Genomic DNA, 22,709 nt, shown 5'->3' with positions numbered 1-22,709 from the left:
CTTCACACGTGGACTCAAAGCCATGGACCAGTAACTGTGATCACACTCTGAGCTCTCACACTAGGGCCACACCTCATCCTTCACACCTGGACTCAAAGCCATGAACCAGTAACTGTGATCACACTCTATGCTCTCGCACTAGGCCACACCTTATCCTACACACCTGGTCTCAAAGCCATGGACCAGTAACTGTGATCACACTCTGAGCTCTCACTCTATGGCCACACCTCATCCTTCACTCCTGGACGCAGAGCCATGGACCAGTCACTGTGATGACACTCTGAGCTCTCACACTATGGCCACACCTCATCCTTCACACCTGGACTCAAAGCCATGGACCAGTAACTGTGATCACACTCTGAGCTCTCACACTATGGCCACACCTCATCCTTCACACCTGGACTCAAAGCCATGACCAGTAACTGTGATCACACTCTGAGTTCTCACACTAGGTTCACACCTCATCCTTCACACCTGGACTCAGAGCCATGGATCAGTAACTGTGATCACACTCTGAGCTCTCACACTAGGCCAACCACAACTCATCCTTCACACCTGGACACAGAGCCATGGACCAGTGACTGTGATGACACTCTGTGCTCTCACACTAAGCCACACCTCATCCTTCACACCTGGACTCAGAGCCATGGACCAGTAACTGTGATTACACTCTGAGCTCTCACACTATGGCCACACCTCATCCTTCACACCTGGACTCAAAGCCATGGACCAGTAACTGTGATCAGACTCTATGCTCTCGCACAAGGCCACACCTTATCCTACACATCTGAAATAAAAACCATGGACCAGTAAGTGTGATCACACTCTGAGCTCTCACACTAGGCCACACCTCATCCTTCACACCAAGACTCAAAGCCATGGACCAGTAACTGTGATCACACTCTGAGTTCTCACACTAGGTTCACACCCCATCCTTCACACGTGTACTCAAAGCCATGGACCAGTAACTGTGATCACACTCTGAGCTCTCATACGAGGTCCACTCCTCATCCTTCACACCTGGACTCAAAGCTATGGACCAGTAACTGTGATCACACTCTGAGCTCTCACACTAGAGCCACAACCTATCCTTCACACCTGGACTTAGAGCCATGGACCAGTCACTGTGATCACACTGTGAGCTCTCACACTATGACCACACCTCATCCTTCACACCTGGACTCACAGCCATGGACCAGTAACTGTGATCACACTCTGATCTCCCACACTAGGCCACCCACACCTCATCCTTCACTCCTGGACTCAAAACCATGGATCAATAACTGTGATCACACTCTGAGCTCTCACACCATGGCCACACCTCATCCTTCACACATGGACTCAAAGCCATGACCAGTAACTGTGATCACACTCTGAGTTCTCACACTAGGTTCACCCCTCATCCTTCACACGTGGACTCAAAGCCATGGACCAGTAACTGTGATCACACTCTGAGCTCTCACACTAGGGCCACACCTCATCCTTCACACCTGGACTCAAAGCCATGAACCAGTAACTGTGATCACACTATATGCTCTCGCACTAGGCCACACCTTATCCTACACACCTGGTCTCAAAGCCATGGACCAGTAACTGTGATCACACTCTGAGCTCTCACTCTATGGCCACACCTCATCCTTCACTCCTGGACACAGAGCCATGGACCAGTAACTGTGATGACACTCTGTGCTCTCACACTAGGCCACACCTCATCCTTCACACCTGGACTCAAAGCCATGGACCAGTAACTGTGATCACACTCTGAGCTCTCACACTATGGCCACACCTCATCCTTCACACCTGGACTCAAAGCCATGACCAGTAACTGTGATCACACTCTGAGTTCTCACACTAGGTTCACCCCTCATCCTTCACACGTGGACTCAAAGCCATGGACCAGTAACTGTGATCACACTCTGAGCTCTCACACTAGGGCCACACCTCATCCTTCACACCTGGACTCAAAGCCATGAACCAGTAACTGTGATCACACTATATGCTCTCGCACTAGGCCACACCTTATCCTACACACCTGGTCTCAAAGCCATGGACCAGTAACTGTGATCACACTCTGAGCTCTCACTCTATGGCCACACCTCATCCTTCACTCCTGGACACAGAGCCATGGACCAGTAACTGTGATGACACTCTGTGCTCTCACACTAGGCCACACCTCATCCTTCACACCTGGACTCAAAGCCATGGACCAGTAACTGTGATCACACTCTGAGCTCTCACACTATGGCCACACCTCATCCTTCACACCTGGACTCAAAGCCATGACCAGTAACTGTGATCACACTCTGAGCTCTCACACTAGAGCCACACCGTATCCTTCACACCTGGACTCAGAGCCATGGACCAGTAACTGTGATCACACTCTGAGCTCTCACACTATGACCACACCTCATCCTTCACACCTGGACTCACAGCCATGGACCAGTAACTGTGATCACACTCTGAGATCTCACACTAGGCCACCCACACCTCATCCTTCACTCCTGGACTCAAAACCATGGACCAATAACTGTGATCATACTCTGAGATCTCACTCTATGGCCACACCTCATCCTTCACTCCTGGACACAGAGCCATGGACCAGTAACTGTGATGACACTCTGTGCTCTCACACTAGGCCACACCTCATCCTTCACACCTGGACTCAAAGCCATGGACCAGTAACTGTGATGACACTCTGAGCTCTCACACTATGGCCACACCTCATCCTTCACACCTGGACTCAAAGCCATGGACCAGTAACTGTGATCACACTCTGAGCTCTCACACTATGGCCACACCTCATCCTTCACACCTGGACTCAAAGCCATGACCAGTAACTGTGATCACACTCTGAGTTCTCACACTAGGTTCACACCTCATCCTTCACACCTGGACTCAGAGCCATGGATCAGTAACTGTGATCACACTCTGAGCTCTCACACTAGGCCAACCACAACTCATCCTTCACACCTGGACACAGAGCCATGGACCAGTGACTGTGATGACACTCTGTGCTCTCACACTAAGCCACACCTCATCCTTCACACCTGGACTCAGAGCCATGGACCAGTAACTGTGATTACACTCTGAGCTCTCACACTATGGCCACACCTCATCCTTCACACCTGGACTCAAAGCCATGGACCAGTAACTGTGATCAGACTCTATGCTCTCGCACAAGGCCACACCTTATCCTACACATCTGAAATAAAAACCATGGACCAGTAAGTGTGATCACACTCTGAGCTCTAACACTAGGCCACACCTCATCCTTCACACCAAGACTCAAAGCCATGGACCAGTAACTGTGATCACACTCTGAGTTCTCACACTAGGTTCACACCCCATCCTTCACACGTGTACTCAAAGCCATGGACCAGTAACTGTGATCACACTCTGAGCTCTCATACGAGGTCCACTCCTCATCCTTCACACCTGGACTCAAAGCCATGGACCAGTAACTGTGATCACACTCTGAGCTCTCACACTAGAGCCACACCTTATCCTTCACACCTGGACTTAGAGCCATGGACCAGTCACTGTGATCACACTCTGAGCTCTCACACTATGACCACACCTCATCCTTCACACCTGGACTCACAGCCATGGACCAGTAACTGTGATCACACTCTGATCTCTCACACTAGGCCACCCACACCTCATCCTTCACTCCTGGACTCAAAACCATGGACCAATAACTGTGATCACACTCTGAGCTCTCACACCATGGCCACACCTCATCCTTCACACATGGACTCAAAGCCATAACCAGTAACTGTGATCACACTCTGAGTTCTCACACTAGGTTCACACCTCATCCTTCACACGTGGACTCAAAGCCATGGACCAGTAACTGTGATCACACTCTGAGCTCTCACACTAGGGCCACACCTCATCCTTCACACCTGGACTCAAAGCCATGAACCAGTAACTGTGATCACACTCTATGCTCTCACACTAGGCCACACCTTATCCTACACACCTGGTCTCAAAGCCATGGACCAGTAACTGTGATCACACTCTGAGCTCTCACTCTATGGCCACACCTCATCCTTCACTCCTGGACACAGAGCCATGGACCAGTAACTGTGATGACACTCTGTGCTCTCACACTAGGCCACACCTCATCCTTCACACCTGGACTCAAAGCCATGGACCAGTAACTGTGATCACACTCTGAGCTCTAACACTATGGCCACACCTCATCCTTCACACCTGGACTCAAAGCCATGACCAGTAACTGTGATCACACTCTGAGTTCTCACACTAGGTTCACACCTCATCCTTCACACGTGGACTCAAAGCCATGGACCAGTAACTGTGATCACACTCTGAGCTCTCACACTAGGTCCACTCCTCATCCTTCCCACCTGGACTCAAAGCCATGGACCAGTAACTGTGATCACACTCTGAGCTCTCACACTAGAGCCACACCTCATCCTTCACACCTGGACTCAGAGCCATGGACCAGTAACTGTGATCACACTCTGAGCTCTCACACTAGGTCCACTCCTCATCCTTCACACCTGGACTCAGAGCCAAGGACCTGTAACTGTGATCACACACTGAGCTCTCACACTAGGGCCACACCTCATCCTTCACACCTGGACTCAAAGCCATGGACCAGTAACTGTGATCACACTCTGAGCTCTCACACTAGGTCCACTCCTCATCCATCACACCTGGACTCAGAGCCAAGGACCTGTAACTGTGATCACACACTGAGCTCTCACACTAGGGCCACACCTCATCCTTCACACCTGGACTCAAAGCCATGGACCTGTAACTGTGATCACACTCTGAGCTCTCACACTAGAGCCACGCCGCATCCTTCACACCTGGACTCAAAGCCATGGACCAGTAACTGTGATCACACTCTGAGCTCTCACATTAGGGCCACACCTCATCCGTCACACCTGGACTCAGAGCCAAGGACCTGTAACTGTGATCACACACTGAGCTCTCACACTAGGGCCACACCTCATCCTTCACACCTGGACTCAAAGCCATGACCAGTAACTGTGATCACACTCTGAGTTCTCACACTAGGTTCACACCTCATCCTTCACACGTGGACTCAAAGCCATGGACCAGTAACTGTGATCACACTCTGAGCTCTCACACTAGGTCCACTCCTCATCCTTCACACCTGGACTCAGAGCCATGGACCAGTAACTGTGATCACACTCTGAGCTCTCACACTGGGTCCACACCTCATCCTTCACACATGGACTCAGAGCCATGGACCTGTAACTGTGATCACACTCCAAGCTCTCACACTATGGCCACTCCTCATCCTTCACACCTGGACTCACAGCCATGGACCAGTAACTGTGATCACACTCTGAGCTCTCACACTCGGCCAACCACACCTCATCCTTCACTCCTGGACTCAAAACCATGGACCAGTAAATGTGATCACACTCTGAGCTCTCACACTATGGCCACACCTCCTCCTTCACACCTGGACTCAAAGCCATGAACCAGTAACTGTGATCACACTCTGAGCTCTCACACTAGAGCCACACCGTATCCCTCACACCTGGATTCAGAGCCATGGACCAGTAACTGTGATCACACTCTGAGCTCTCACACTATGACCACACCTCATCCTTCACACCTGGACTCACAGCCATGGACCAGTAACTGTGATCACACTCTGAGATCTCACACTAGGCCACCCACACCTCATCCTTCACTCCTGGACTCAAAACCATGAACCAATAACTGTGATCACACTCTGAGATCTCATACTAGGCCACCCATACCTTATCCTACACACCTGGTCTCAAAGCCATGGACCAGTAACTGTGATCACACTCTGAGCTCTCACTCTATGGCCACACCTCATCCTTCACTCCTGGACACAGAGCCATGGACCAGTCACTGTGATGACACTCTGTGCTCTCACACTAGGCCACACCTCATCCTTCACACCTGGACTCAAAGCCATGGACCAGTAACTGTGATGACACTCTGAGCTCTCACACTATGGCCACACTTCATCCTTCACACCTGGACTCAAAGCCATGGACCAGTAACTGTGATCACACTCTGAGCTCTCACACTATGGCCACACCTCATCCTTCACACCTGGACTCAAAGCCATGACCAGTAACTGTGATCACACTCTGAGTTCTCACACTAGGTTCACACCTCATCCTTCACACCTGGACTCAGAGCCATGGATCAGTAACTGTGATCACACTCTGAGCTCTCAAATAGGCCAACCACAACTCATCCTTCACACCTGGACACAGAGCCATGGACCAGTGACTGTGATGACACTCTGTGCTCTCACACTAAGCCACACCTCATCCTTCACACCTGGACACAGAGCCATGGACCAGTGACTGTGATGACACTCTGTGCTCTCACACTATGGCCACACCTCATCCTTCACACCTGGACTCAAAGCCATGGACCAGTAACTGTGATCAGACTCTATGCTCTTGCACAAGGCCACACCTTATCCTACACATCTGAAATAAAAACCATGGACCAGTAAGTGTGATCACACTCTGAGCTCTCACACTAGGCCACACCTCATCCTTCACACCAAGACTCAAAGCCATGGACCAGTAACTGTGATCACACTCTGAGTTCTCACACTAGGTTCACACCCCATCCTTCACACGTGTACTCAAAGCCATGGACCAGTAACTGTGATCACACTCTGAGCTCTCATACGAGGTCCACTCCTCATCCTTCACACCTGGACTCAAAGCCATGGACCAGTAACTGTGATCACACTCTGAGCTCTCACACTAGAGCCACACCTTATCCTTCACACCTGGACTTAGAGCCATGGACCAGTCACTGTGATCACACTGTGAGCTCTCACACTATGACCACACCTCATCCTTCACACCTGGACTCACAGCCATGGACCAGTAACTGTGATCACACTCTGATCTCCCACACTAGGCCACCCACACCTCATCCTTCACTCCTGGACTCAAAACCATGGATCAATAACTGTGATCACACTCTGAGCTCTCACACCATGGCCACACCTCATCCTTCACACATGGACTCAAAGCCATGACCAGTAACTGTGATCACACTCTGAGTTCTCACACTAGGTTCACACCTCATCCTTCACACCTGGACTCAAAGCCATGGACCAGTAACTGTGATCACACTCTGAGCTCTCACACTAGGGCCACACCTCATCCTTCACACCTGGACTCAAAGCCATGAACCAGTAACTGTGATCACACTATATGCTCTCGCACTAGGCCACACCTTATCCTACACACCTGGTCTCAAAGCCATGGACCAGTAACTGTGATCACACTCTGAGCTCTCACTCTATGGCCACACCTCATCCTTCACTCCTGGACACAGAGCCATGGACCAGTAACTGTGATGACACTCTGTGCTCTCACACTAGGCCACACCTCATCCTTCACACCTGGACTCAAAGCCATGGACCAGTAATTGTGATCACACTCTGAGCTCTGACACTATGGCCACACCTCATCCTTCACACCTGGACTCAAAGCCATGACCAGTAACTGTGATCACACTCTGAGCTCTCACACTAGAGCCACACCGTATCCTTCACACCTGGACTCAGAGCCATGGACCAGTAACTGTGATCACACTCTGAGCTCTCACACTATGACCACACCTCATCCTTCACACCTGGACTCACAGCCATGGACCAGTAACTGTGATCACACTCTGAGATCTCACACTAGGCCACCCACACCTCATCCTTCACTCCTGGACTCAAAACCATGGACCAATAACTGTGATCATACTCTGAGATCTCACTCTATGGCCACACCTCATCCTTCACTCCTGGACACAGAGCCATGGACCAGTCACTGTGATGACACTCTGTGCTCTCACACTAGGCCACACCTCATCCTTCACACCTGGACTCAAAGCCATGGACCAGTAACTGTGATGACACTCTGAGCTCTCACACTATGGCCACAGCTCATCCTTCACACCTGGACTCAAAGCCATGGACCAGTAACTGTGATCACACTCTGAGCTCTCACACTATGGCCACACCTCATCCTTCACACCTGGACTCAAAGCCATGACCAGTAACTGTGATCACACTCTGAGTTCTCACACTAGGTTCACACCTCATCCTTCACACCTGGACTCAGAGCCATGGATCAGTAACTGTGATCACACTCTGAGCTCTCACACTAGGCCAACCACAACTCATCCTTCACACCTGGACACAGAGCCATGGACCAGTGACTGTGATGACACTCTGTGCTCTCACACTAAGCCACACCTCATCCTTCACACCTGGACTCAGAGCCATGGACCAGTAACTGTGATTACACTCTGAGCTCTCACACTATGGCCACACCTCATCCTTCACACCTGGACTCAAAGCCATGGACCAGTAACTGTGATCAGACTCTATGCTCTCGCACAAGGCCACACCTTATCCTACACATCTGAAATAAAAACCATGGACCAGTAAGTGTGATCACACTCTGAGCTCTCACACTAGGCCACACCTCATCCTTCACACCAAGACTCAAAGCCATGGACCAGTAACTGTGATCACACTCTGAGTTCTCACACTAGGTTTACACCCCATCCTTCACACGTGTACTCAAAGCCATGGACCAGTAACTGTGATCACACTCTGAGCTCTCATACGAGGTCCACTCCTCATCCTTCACACCTGGACTCAAAGCCATGGACCAGTAACTGTGATCACACTCTGAGCTCTCACACTAGAGCCACACCTTATCCTTCACACCTGGACTTAGAGCCATGGACCAGTCACTGTGATCACACTCTGATCTCTCACACTAGGCCACCCACACCTCATCCTTCACTCCTGGACTCAAAACCATGGACCAATAACTGTGATCACACTCTGAGCTCTCACACCATGGCCACACCTCATCCTTCACACATGGACTCAAAGCCATGACCAGTGACTGTGATCACACTCTGAGTTCTCACACTAGGTTCACACCTCATCCTTCACACGTGGACTCAAAGCCATGGACCAGTAACTGTGATCACACTCTGAGCTCTCACACTAGGGCCACACCTCATCCTTCACACCTGGACTCAAAGCCATGAACCAGTAACTGTGATCACACTCTATGCTCTCGCACTAGGCCACACCTTATCCTACACACCTGGTCTCAAAGCCATGGACCAGTAACTGTGATCACACTCTGAGCTCTCACTCTATGGCCACACCTCATCCTTCACTCCTGGACACAGAGCCATGGACCAGTAACTGTGATGACACTCTGTGCTCTCACACTAGGCCACACCTCATCCTTCACACCTGGACTCAAAGCCATGGACCAGTAACTGTGATCACACTCTGAGCTCTAACACTATGGCCACACCTCATCCTTCACACCTGGACTCAAAGCCATGACCAGTAACTGTGATCACACTCTGAGTTCTCACACTAGGTTCACACCTCATCCTTCACACGTGGACTCAAAGCCATGGACAAGTAACTGTGATCACACTCTGAGCTCTCACACTAGGTCCACTCCTCATCCTTCCCACCTGGACTCAAAGCCATGGACCAGTAACTGTGATCACACTCTGAGCTCTCACACTAGAGCCACACCTCATCCTTCACACCTGGACTCAGAGCCATGGACCAGTAACTGTGATCACACTCTGAGCTCTCACACTAGGTCCACTCCTCATCCTTCACACCTGGACTCAGAGCCAAGGACCTGTAACTGTGATCACACACTGAGCTCTCACACTAGGGCCACACCTCATCCTTCACACCTGGACTCAAAGCCATGGACCAGTAACTGTGATCACACTCTGAGCTCTCACACTAGGTCCACTCCTCATCCATCACACCTGGACTCAGAGCCAAGGACCTGTAACTGTGATCACACACTGAGCTCTCACACTAGGGCCACACCTCATCCTTCACACCTGGACTCAAAGCCATGGACCTGTAACTGTGATCACACTCTGAGCTCTCACACTAGAGCCACGCCGCATCCTTCACACCTGGACTCAAAGCCATGGACCAGTAACTGTGATCACACTCTGAGCTCTCACATTAGGGCCACACCTCATCCGTCACACCTGGACTCAGAGCCAAGGACCTGTAACTGTGATCACACACTGAGCTCTCACACTAGGGCCACACCTCATCCTTCACACCTGGACTCAAAGCCATGAACCTGTAACTGTGATCACACTCTGAGCTCTCACACTAGGTTCACACCTCATCCTTCACACCTGGAATCAAAGCCATGGACCAGTAACTGTGATCACACTCTGAGCTCTCACACTAGGTCCACTCCTCATCCTTCACGCCTGGACTTAGAGCCAAGGACCTGTAACTGTGATCACACATTGAGCTCTCACACTGAGTCCACACCTCATCATTCACACCTGGACTCAAAATCATGGACCAGTAACTGTGATCACACTCTGAGCTCTCACACTAGGTCCACTCCTCATCCTTCACATCTGGACTCAAAGCCATGGATTTGTAACTGTGATCACACTCTGAGCTCTCACACTAGAGCCACGCCATATCCTTCAAACCTGGACTCAAAGCCATGGACCAGTAACTGTGATCACACTCTGAGCTCTCAAACTAGGGCCACTCCTCATCCTTCACACCTGGACTCAGAGCTATGGACCAGTAACTGTGATCACACTCTGAGCTCTCACACTAGGTTCACACCTCATCCTTCACACCTGGACTCAAAGCCATGGACCAGCAACTGTGATCACACTCTGAGCTCTCACACTAGGTCCACTCCTCGTCCTTCACACCTGGACTCAAAGCCATGGACCAGTAACTGAAATCACACTCTGAGCTCTCACACTAGGGCCACACCTCATCCTTCACACCTGGACTCAAAGCCATGGACCAGTAACTGTGATCACACTTGGAGCTCTCACACTAGGTTTACACCTCATCCTTCACACCTGGACTCAAAACCATGGAGCAGTAACTTTGTTTACACTCTAAGCTCTCACACTAGAGCCACACCTCATCCTTCACACCTGGACTCAAAGCCATGGACCAGTAACTGTGATCACACTCTGAGCTCTCACACTAGGTTCACACCTCATCCTTCACACCTGGACTCAAAGCCATGGGCCAGTAACTGTGATCATACTCTGAGCTCTCACACTAAGTTCACACCTCGTCCTTCACACCTTGACTCAAAGCCATGGACCAGTAACTGTGATCACACTCTGAGCTCTCACACTAGGCCAACCACAACTCATCCTTCACACCTGGACACAGAGCCATGGACCAGTGACTGTGATGACACTCTGTGCTCTCACACTAAGCCACACCTCATCCTTCACACCTGGACTCAGAGCCATGGACCAGTAACTGTGATTACACTCTGAGCTCTCACACTATGGCCACACCTCATCCTTCACACCTGGACTCAAAGCCATGGACCAGTAACTGTGATCAGACTCTATGCTCTCGCACAAGGCCACACCTTATCCTACACATCTGAAAGAAAAACCATGGACCAGTAAGTGTGATCACACTCTGAGCTCTCACACTAGGCCACACCTCATCCTTCACACCAAGACTCAAAGCCATGGACCAGTAACTGTGATCACACTCTGAGTTCTCACACTAGGTTCACACCCCATCCTTCACACGTGTACTCAAAGCCATGGACCAGTAACTGTGATCACACTCTGAGCTCTCACACGAGGTCCACTCCTCATCCTTCACACCTGGACTCAAAGCCATGGACCAGTAACTGTGATCACACTCTGAGCTCTCACACTAGAGCCACACCTTATCCTTCACACCTGGACTTAGAGCCATGGACCAGTAACTGTGATCACACTCTGAGCTCTCACACTATGACCACACCTCATCCTTCACACCTGGACTCACAGCCATGGACCAGTAACTGTGATCACACTCTGATCTCTCACACTAGGCCACCCACACCTCATCCTTCACTCCTGGACTCAAAACCATGGACCAATAACTGTGATCACACTCTGAGCTCTCACACCATGGCCACACCTCATCCTTCACACATGGACTCAAAGCCATGACCAGTAACTGTGATCACACTCTGAGTTCTCACACTAGGTTCACACCTCATCCTTCACACGTGGACTCAAAGCCATGGACCAGTAAATGTGATCACACTCTGAGCTCTCACACTAGGGCCACACCTCATCCTTCACACCTGGACTCAAAGCCATGAACCAGTAACTGTGATCACACTCTATGCTCTCGCACTAGGCCACACCTTATCCTACACACCTGGTCTCAAAGCCATGGACCAGTAACTGTGATCACACTCTGAGCTCTCACTCTATGGCCACACCTCATCCTTCACTCCTGGACACAGAGCCATGGACCAGTAACTGTGATGACACTCTGTGCTCTCACACTAGGCCACACCTCATCCTTCACACCTGGACTCAAAGCCATGGACCAGTAACTGTGATCACACTCTGAGCTCTCACACTATGGCCACACCTCATCCTTCACACCTGGACTCAAAGCCATGACCAGTAACTGTGATCACACTCTGAGTTCTCACACTAGGTTCACACCTCATCCTTCAGACGTGGACTCAATGCCATGGACCAGTAACTGTGATCACACTCTGAGCTCTCACACTAGGCCCACTCCTCATCCTTCCCACCTGGACTCAAAGCCATGGACCAGTAACTGTGATCACACTCTGAGCTCTCACACTAGAGCCACACCTCATCCTTCACACCTGGGCTCAGAGCCATGGACCAGTAACTGTGATCACACTCTGAGCTCTCACACTAGGTCCACTCCTCATCCTTCACACCTGGACTCAGATCCAAGGACCTGTAACTGTGATCACACACTGAGCTCTCACACTAGGGCCACACCTCATCCTTCACACCTGGACTCAAAGCCATGGACCTGTAACTGTGATCACACTCTGAGCTCTCACACTAGAGCCACGCCGCATCCTTCACACCTGGACTCAAAGCCATGGACCAGTAACTGTGATCACACTCTGAGCTCTCACATTAGGGCCACACCTCATCCTTCACACCTGTACTCAAAGCCATGGACCTGTAACTGTGATCACACTCTGAGCTCTCACACTAGGTTCACACCTCATCCTTCACACCTGGAATCAAAGCCATGGACCAGTAACTGTGATCACACTCTGAGCTCTCACACTAGGTCCACTCCTCATCCTTCACGCCTGGACTTAGAGCCAAGGACCTGTAACTGTGATCACACATTGAGCTCTCACACTGAGTCCACACCTCATCATTCACACCTGGACTCAAAATCATGGACCAGTAACTGTGATCACACTCTGAGCTCTCACACTAGGTCCACTCCTCATCCTTCACATCTGGACTCAAAGCCATGGATTTGTAACTGTGATCACACTCTGAGCTCTCACACTAGAGCCACGCCATATCCTTCAAACCTGGACTCAAAGCCATGGACCAGTAACTGTGGTCACACTCTGAGCTCTAAAACTAGGGCCACACCTCATCCTTCACACCTGGACTCAGAGCTAGGGACCAGTAACTGTGATCACACTCTGAGCTCTCACACTAGGTTCACACCTCATCCTTCACACCTGGACTCAAAGCCATGGACCAGCAACTGTGATCACACTCTGAGCTCTCACACTAGGTCCACTCCTCGTCCTTCACACCTGGACTCAAAGCCATGGACCAGTAACTGTGATCACACTCTGAGCTCTCACACTAGGGCCACACCTCATCCTTCACACCTGGACTCAAAGCCATGGACCAGTAACTGTGATCACACTTGGAGCTCTCACACTAGGTTTACACCTCATCCTTCACACCTGGACTCAAAACCATGGACCAGTAACTTTGTTTACACTCTAAGCTCTCACACTAGAGCCACACCTCATCCTTCACACCTGGAATCAAAGCCATGGAACAGTAACTGTGATCACACTCTGAGCTCTCACACTAGGTTCACACCTCATCCTTCACACCTGGACTGAAAACCATGGGCCAGTAACTGTGATCATACTCTGAGCTCTCACACTAGGTTCACACCTCATCCTTCACACCTTGACTCAAAGCCATGGACCAGTAACTGTGTTCACACTCTGAGCTCTCACACTAGGCCACACACACCTCATCCTTCACACCAGGACTCAAAGCCATTGACTCCGAGTCCTAACTGACATCCCAACAAAGTGCTCTCAAACTAGGTCATACCTCATCCTTCACAGAAAGCTCTAGAGTCAGTGCACATCAAACCGTGCCATGAATCTAGTTCCGGTCAGGACCGTGATCCATACTTCTAACAAGACGTGGCACTAATGACCCTTTCTCTTTCTTCTTCCCAACAGATTTATTCCTATTGGTTGAAGGATAAATCACCAACCACATACAACATCCATGTCTCACATCTGCCTTTAAACGAAATGAGCTAACAACGAGCTAAGTCCAGGCACCATCATTCTGCAGAGATACCACACAACTCTATTGTGATCTCAGAATATCCAGCACGTGTCTAAACAACTTCAACAAGATGTCACGGTGGCCAGGTTCATCCTTTTTGTGAGATCATGAGAGTACCATGGCTGTGTCCGCATAGCATTGGAAAGCATCCATAGGATCATCCTTCTGCCCACACAGCTCCTGGAAAGTTCCAGTGGACCAGGCTTGTGTTCACCCAGCTTCAAGGCAGCTGCATATGGCCAGGCGTTCATTCACTCAGCTCTAGAAAAGAGCCATAGACCAAGGCTTGCATCCCACATCTCAGGGAAGCTCCATAAAATTAGGCTTGTGTCCCACAGCTCGGGAGAAGCTCCATAGGGCCAGATCTGTGGCCCACAGCTCTGGGAAGCTTCATAGAAAGAGGCGTGTGCTCCACAGCTCAGGGGAAGCTTTACAGAATGAGGCTTGTGTCCCACAGCTCAGGGGACGCCTCATAAGGCGAGGCATATGTCCCACAGCTCAGGGGACGCTCCTAAGGCGAGGTGTGTGCCCCACAGCTCAGGGGACGCTCCATAAGGTGGGGCGTGTGTCCCACAGCTCAGGGGACACTCCTTAAGGCGAGGTGTGTGTCCCACAGCTCAGGGGAATTTCCATAGCACAAGGCTTGTGGGCACAAAGTTCTAAGGAAGCTCCTAGGACCAGCCATGTGTCCCACTGCTCTGTAAAAGCTGCATAGAGTGAGACTTGTGCCCACGTAGCTCTGGGGATGCTTCATAGAATGAGGCATGTGCCCCACAGCTTCAAGGAAGCTCCACATAGCCAGGATTTCCTCGCTTCAGCTCTAAGGATGCACCCTACAACCAGGCTTGCATCCCACAGCTCAGGGCATCTCCGAAAGGCAAGGCTTGTGCCCCACAGCTTAGGGGAAGCTCCACTGAATGAGGCTTCTGCCCCACAGCTTAGTGGAAACTCCATAGAAGGAGGCTTGTGCCCCACAGCTTAGGGTAGGCTCCATATAACCAGGTGTATGTCCTGCAGCTCAGGGAAAGCTGCACTGGAGATGGCCTGTGTCCCTGCTTGAGGATGGCAGCCTGTAGAGTTTAGCTCCAAGCTCATGGGCTCATCAGCATCACGCTCTCCTATGGCCTGTCTGACACCTGTATTTTGGATACAGCTCTTTTGTATTTTATTTGAGTGTGCAATACAAAGTCATGAAGGCAACACTGATCACGGATGACCAATGACCACAGATTCCGTCTGTGTTCAGTGACCAAAAACTCAGGGGAGCTCTCATCTTTCTCAAGTGAACAAGACCCTTTTCACCACCACCATTGTGAGCAGTAAAGGACATTCACTAGTGATCCCAAACAAGGACCACTTTGGCCAGTTCTACTGAGAAAACCATTGCATAGAAAAACATTGCTGAGGAAATCAATAGAGTGAAAATCATTACAGGGAAAAGCATTACTGAGAAAACCATTACAGAGAAAACCATTACAGAGAAAACCATTACAGAGAAAAAATTACAGAGAAAAACATTACAGAAAATAAACCATTGCTGAGGAAATCAATAGAGAGAAAAATATTACAGAGAAAACCATTGCAAAGAAAAGCATTACAGAGAAAACCAATACTGAGAAAACATTACAGAGAAAACCATTACAGAGAAAAACATTGCATAGAAAAACATTACTGAGGAAATCAATACAGGGAAAAACATTACAGAGAAAACCATTGCAGAGAAAACCACAACAGAGAAAACCAGTACAGAGAAAACCACAACAGAGAAAAACATTGCATAGAAAAACATTAGTGAGAAAACCAATATTGAGAAAAACATTACAGGGAAAACCATTACAGAGAAAAACATTACAGAGAAAACCATTACAGGGAAAAACATTACAGAGAAATTGATTACAGAGAAAACCTTTACAGGGAAAACCATTACAGAGAAAACCAATATAGAGAAAACCAGTACTAAGAAACCATTACAGAGAAAACCATTACAGAGAAAACCATTACTGAGAAAACCAATACAGAGAAAAAAGCATTACAGAGAAAAAAAATCACAGAGAAAAACATTAAAGAGAAAACCAGAGAAAACCACAGCAGGAAAAGTCATTAAGAAGAACAACATTGCAGAAAAAACCTTTACAGAGATGATACTTATGGAGAAAAACATTTACGAGAAAATTATGTCAGAGATCACCATTATAGGGAAAAGAAAATCATAAAAGATAAAAACATAAACCATTCCAGAGAAAAAGAAGAGCACATTGTAGAAAACCATTACAGAGAACACCCCAGAACAATATCCTTACGATGATTATTATTTAATTAAGATTGTTTTGGCTGCCCTAACAAACTTACTACAGAAAAATTCATTGTAACAAAAATGTTTTACCCTCGGCTTCACTCAAATGTTTACCCTACCTCTGCCCCTCCTACTCTATAAGTCTTAGAATAGTCCCTGCCATCCCCTCAGCGGGTCCCTAACCCTAGGTCTAACCCTAACATAATTCATCGACTTGTCGTAACCCTACCCCTGTCTCTAAAGCTGCCCCCACCCCTTTATCTGAGTACAAACCACACTCCAGCTGTTCATCTCATCTCAGCCTCAGTGAAAGCAGCCCACTTTCATCTGAGATTAGAAATGTCTTAATGGCTTCCCTGGGCTTCTCCTGGTGGGGTCCTCTCTGACGGGGGTCTCTGCTCTGCACTCATTGATGTCACATGACCCCATCGAGGGTTTTGGGCCCAGTGTGTCCAGGAAGAGACGCTCACACTGGAAGCTGGACTGTGGGGGTCCCAGGGTCCCATCGCACTATGGGTTACAACCTCCGTGTTACAGGCCTCCTTAGTGGTGCCTTTTCAGACCCAGCCAGCACCCTCGTGCGGGGTGTACACCCTCTGTTGGGACCTGTGCCCTTGTGTCCCGCCCCTCTGTTGGGACGTGCACACTGGTACACTGGTCAGACCATGTCAGCGCCCTCTGTTGGGGTCTCTGCCCTCGTGTCCTGGTCAGACCCAATCAGCACCCTCGAGCGGGGTGTACACCCTCTGTTGGGACCTGTGCCCTTGTGACCTGCCCCTCTGTAGGGAAGTCCGCACCGGTGCACTGGTCAGACACTGTCAGTGCCCTCTGTTGGGGTCTCTGCCCTCGTGCCCCAGTCAGACCCAGCCAGCACCCTCTGTTGTGACCTATGCCCTTGTGTCCCAGTACAACCCATTAAGCGCTTCCTGTTGGGGCCTGTGCCCATGCCACTGTAAGACCCTAGTCTGACCCTGAAGGTGTCCTAGTCTGACCCTGTCAGCGCCCTCTTTTGGGGTCCCTGCCCTCCTGTCCCAGTCAGACCCTGTCAGCGCCCTCTGTTGGGACGTGCACACTGGTGCACTGGTCAGACCATGTCTCTGCCCTCCCTCGGGTCCCTGTCTGACCCTGTCAGCGCCCCCTGCCGGGCTCTACTCTGAGGAGATCCCTCTCCACTGTCGGTCACAGGGCTCAGGGCCTGTCCTCTCGTCTTCATGTGTATTTATTGCTCTGTTATTTATTCCTGAATCACAGCCATATTTTTCTACAAAGTGAGCCACGTGCCAGCGAAATAAAGTCTATTTTTCTATGATTGTGTCAAGTGCGGTGTTTTATTCCGTGTCATCGAAGACTACAAATGGGGACCAAGAGTGTGGGGGGGAAGGGGGGGGGGGTGGAGGAGTGGGGAAGGGAAGGCTTGAAGGACGGAAGGAATGGACAGATGGGTCATCCAGATGTTTTACAGCTAATAAATACATATATAGTGATACTTTGCAGGAACACGGTTCACAAACTAAGACTTGTTTCTCAAGAACAAAAAAAATTCTAAATCGACCCAGGAATCCATCTGGAAGTTACAATGTCTCCTCTGCGGGCGCGTGCCCCCGGGAAGGGGTGGGGGGGGGGAATGGGGTGACGCACTCTTGAGGAATGTTAATGTATTCCGCGCGCACATCCATCTCCCATCAGTGTCTGCCTGGGGCGCGTGCACGTGGCAGGTGAGGAGCAGCTGCAGAGGGTGGGAAAGGGAGGTGTGGGGGCATAAGATACACAGGACACCCAGGGAGGGGCGGAGGAAGACCGACTCACAGGAGAAGCTGGAGATATCTGCACGGGCAGGGAGGGCTGGGGCAGAGCCAGTCCGAGATCCTGTCACATTCCTGTGCTTCTTTGGGGCTAACACCCAGACCTGATGGCGTTAGAGACGTTTCACACTGATGTTTGTCCTGAAGTGCCAGAGGGCAATGGTGACAGGTGCACTCTGGGATTTTCACACTGAGGGAGGGGGCAGACCCACCCACAGGAGAAGCTGGAGATATCTGCACGGGCAGGGAGGGCTGGGGCAGAGCAAGTCTGAGATCCTCTCACATTTTCTAACACCCAGACCTGGTGGCCTTAGAGACGCTTCAATCTGATGTTAGTCCTGAAGTGCCAGAGGGCAATGATGACAGGTGCCCGCTGGGATTTTCACACACAGGCAGCCATGTTCGCATGCGGCCATGGCTTATTTTTAGCACATCGGCCATAAACTTCAGAAGGATCAGGAGACACAACTGAAAACATTTAGGGCCATATGTACGAAACTTCCATTTTGCATAGTAGGCGCACAACGTGACATTCACTCTTCCCATTTGCCCAAGAACTCTCAGAAACAGAGCGTGTTGGTCATGGCGTAGCCTCTTTATTCACGAAACAGGTAATTCACCATTGACCAACACAAGAGTAACAGTATCCCTTTGGATATAAAATTATCAAAGCATCATTCTTTAGTGGTATTAACATGTTGAAGGCTGCAAGGCAATTGGGCACGACATTACACTTGAACTTGAGCTTGACCGTACACTTTAGTGGCCTTGGCCTGTCAAAGGCAGTAAAGAAGATATGCACCACATTACATTGGAACTCTTGAACTTGGCCATACGCTTGAACTTGGCCTATTCGGCCCACCAAGCCCCCCCCTCTGCTGTGCACATTGTGCCAGCAGGCCCCAACGCGCTACAGCGAACAGTTGCACTACTTGAAAACCAGGGCCCGCATGGCACGCTGGCATGCCCACTGGGGTACCTGCACTCAGGTAGCCTCCCCAAGGTTCACCTCAGTCCATACATTGTGGGGTTAGGGCAGAAGAGTCCAGGACCACCAACAGGCCAGTCCCCCCTTCCGCCTACCCTCTGCACACGTGGCTCCTACCCCTTCCTGGGGGCCATCCAGTTGCTGAACCGCCACCGGGCGAGAAGCTCCCTGGCGTGCTCGCCCTCACCCCGGCGCTAACTGTGCTCCCCAATGGCCCCTAGTATTGTTGTATAATGAGAAACTGCCCTATAAACCAAAATATGTCCTCTATCCTGATGCCACTGCTCCATTTTATCATCTGGGCAGTCCTGTGATAACTTACCTGCTCCCTCTCAGTGGCCATCGAGTTGTGAAGGCCCTAGTTTACACTACCCCCTGCTTTCCCTGAATTAATCCATGTCCCCCTGCCAGGAACCCGTGACCAGCTGTATTCCCACCACCTGTATCCCAAAAAGGGGAACAACCCCCCAGGACCTCCATTAAAATTCCACCCGTAAGAGCGCCTGCATGCTAGCGCAACCCGGTTAGACTCCCCTGGGCTACTGGGGCAGGGAGGAAGTGTTGGACCCGCTGCCCTTCCCTTACTGATCGCCTGTATCACTTTCTTCACCAACTTGTCCGCGGCCTTAACCAGATCCCCCCTTGACTTACACTGCCTGCGTTATTGCCACCGACCACCTATAGAAAGTTCCCTTCAGACCATTGGTCATTGAGCGGTGGCGTAATAACGCACCCTCTTACAGCCTTGTGATAATTTACCGGGCCCAAGAATGCTTTATGTAAATACGTCTTGGCAACTACCTTCAGGAACTGGCACCTTGTCCAGAAGCCTCTCTTAATGCCCACCGAGTTGGGAAGGCCCCATTACACTATCTCCCGTTTTCACTTAAAACATCCACCTCCCTCCTCAAGGAAACTAGTCCCTTAGGACCTCCAATAGCAATTCTGCCCACCAGGGTGCCTGAAACCTTAGCGCCACACTAATTATCCTCTCCCGAGCACTTCGGTACGTCCAGGAAGTCCAGAACCACCAGCCGGTCCGACTTCTCTGTCACCAGCCAGGTGACGTGTGGAACCACCAGCAGGTCGGTCCCTTCTGTCGCCGGCCCGATGCCCCAGAAGCCATGTCCAGGCTGATGACAGCCATAGGCAACTTCACCAGTACTTCTGGGAATCCCCATGACACACCGCGTGATTGGATGCCTGTGTTGTGACCTATCTCCCAGCAGCTCCAATCACAAAGAACTGCCGCCCAATACCCTTACCTGCTGACATCAGCCATAGTCCACTTACCAACCAGGCATCTCCTTGTGCTTAGAAAACCCCTCAGCTATGCTACATATATTGTGTCCTTCGAAAGTCCCTCTTGTGCAGGACTTCTACTGGCCTGGGCTCCGGCACTACCGCCCTTTGAGCTGTTGCTCTGCCCACTTACGAAGGCTGCTCCCTCTGCGAGAGGTGTTGTTTTAACCCCTAACTGTTAAGACCTGTGGTTAACGCCGCCACAGGGGTATAAAAGACTGGTTCTGCTTTGCCCCCTACGGTTAGGTCTTGTGGTTATAGGACGCCACAGGTGTATAAATGGCTGGTCTTACCATGATAATATAACACATGCCGCTTAATTACCCTGTACCCGAGGTGAAGTTCGTAAATTGTACTCCAACCCCAGTGCAGGACTTTTACTGACCTGTACTTCTGCACTCCCTCCCTCTGTAATCAGCCCACTGTATGTTAATTGTGTCACACACCATTAGTACTCACTAAAACTGTTGAAACGTAAAAGGAAAGGAAAACTGTGGCCATCTATTAAAGCAACCCTAATGATGGTTGTTTTGGTAGCAAATCCCTTTGCCCGGGGATTATGCCACAATTAAATCGCCACCCGATATTGGGATGCCCTTTTAAATTGCATTTCCTTCCCAAGGCCCACTCCAAGATCATTGTGTTGCACACCACCAGTCCTCCCCCAGGATTGCTGACGCTTAAAAAGAAATGAAAAGCTCTGCATAAAATATTTGGCCACTCAGCATTTCCATCCCCAAGTCCACTCCGTTAATTGTGTTGTACACCATAAGTCCTCACTATGGACTGCTGATACAATTCCTCACATTACCTGTTGATTACACCACAAATCAATTGCCACCTGGTATTGTGTCCCAATGCCCCCTCTTTGTAACTTGAACTGTACACCCCGAGTCCCTTACGATAGACTGCTGCAGTTGAAAGGAAAAGAGAAGCTCTGCACATAAATATCTGGCAATTAAGCAAGACCCAATGAATCGCCACATTATATTGGGATGAGTTTTTAAAATTGGAGTTCCTTCCCACGGCTAACTCCCTGTACATTGTGTTGCACATCCTCAATCCTCCTAAGTACTACTGGCACAATTCCCCACATTGCCTGCGGATTATGTCACAAATGAATCCTAGGGATTATGTCACCCATACCTTTCTACGCGTTGTTGGGATGAGCTTTTAACATAAGTTGTGTCCTCCTTACTACCTCCACGAGATAATGAAATGCATAGGTATTAGGCTGTGTACCCTGGGGAGATGATCTGGTCTTTGGCTACCCCTTACCCTTTTCCCTAGGAAGGAGGGGGGGGGGGGTTGGGGTTTGTCCCCCTGCCACCGAAGTGACGCTGCTAGCGTCCAGCACAAACCTTGCCACCGCAGCAATAGATGTGGTTTTGCGATGTTCTGTGATAGGGTATTAAAGCAGGGGTTCCGACCATCTGCTTGTGGCTATAGTGCTCAATATACTGATAATGTACCGCAAGAGAGGGCGACAGCCACTGTCTTGTCTAAGCTTTCCGTCCAAAATTCCCAATCATGTAGATGGTAAGTGCAATTGCGAACCAAGTACAACAGCTCCCTTAATGACGCACACCAAAACGGGGAGGCCCCTGTGCCACCAACCGTTGGCTACCTCCGCACCATAGGTAGCTGTAATCCTAACATAAATAAGCCCACAGATGGCAAGTGCAACACAGTGCTAAGTATTTTAGTTGCTTAACATAGCTAGCCCTACTAACCTCAGACGGTCAATCTGAAGACAAATGACATTTAACAGAGCTTTGGAAAGCAGTAGAAAAGGGTGTGGACTGTCACTAATCTGAAGGCCCATGACATATAATAGCGCTATGGGAAGCAGTCGCGAAGGGTGTAGATCACCACATTATTT

At 50.1% G+C, this 22,709-nt stretch overlaps 1 protein-coding gene across 1 annotated transcript in view; it reads left to right on the top strand.

The window, feature by feature from the left end:
* Nucleotides 1–18,013, top strand: part of LOC146869702 (uncharacterized) — a 101,396-nt gene extending 83,383 nt beyond the window's left edge. The window contains exon 4 of the mRNA XM_085612656.1: nt 14,331–18,013. Coding sequence (XP_085468782.1) covers nt 14,331–14,414 — 84 coding nt within the window. The 3' untranslated portion in view covers nt 14,415–18,013. The remainder of the gene's footprint in view (nt 1–14,330) is intronic.
* Nucleotides 18,014–22,709: the final 4,696 nt, after the last annotated feature.

This window comes from Triturus cristatus, chromosome 1_1 (assembly GCF_964204655.1).
Source record: "Triturus cristatus chromosome 1_1, aTriCri1.1, whole genome shotgun sequence".
NCBI lineage: Eukaryota > Metazoa > Chordata > Amphibia > Caudata > Salamandridae > Triturus > Triturus cristatus.
The sequence above is the reverse complement of the archived record's forward strand: the minus strand, read 5'-3'. Positions and strand labels throughout refer to the sequence as shown.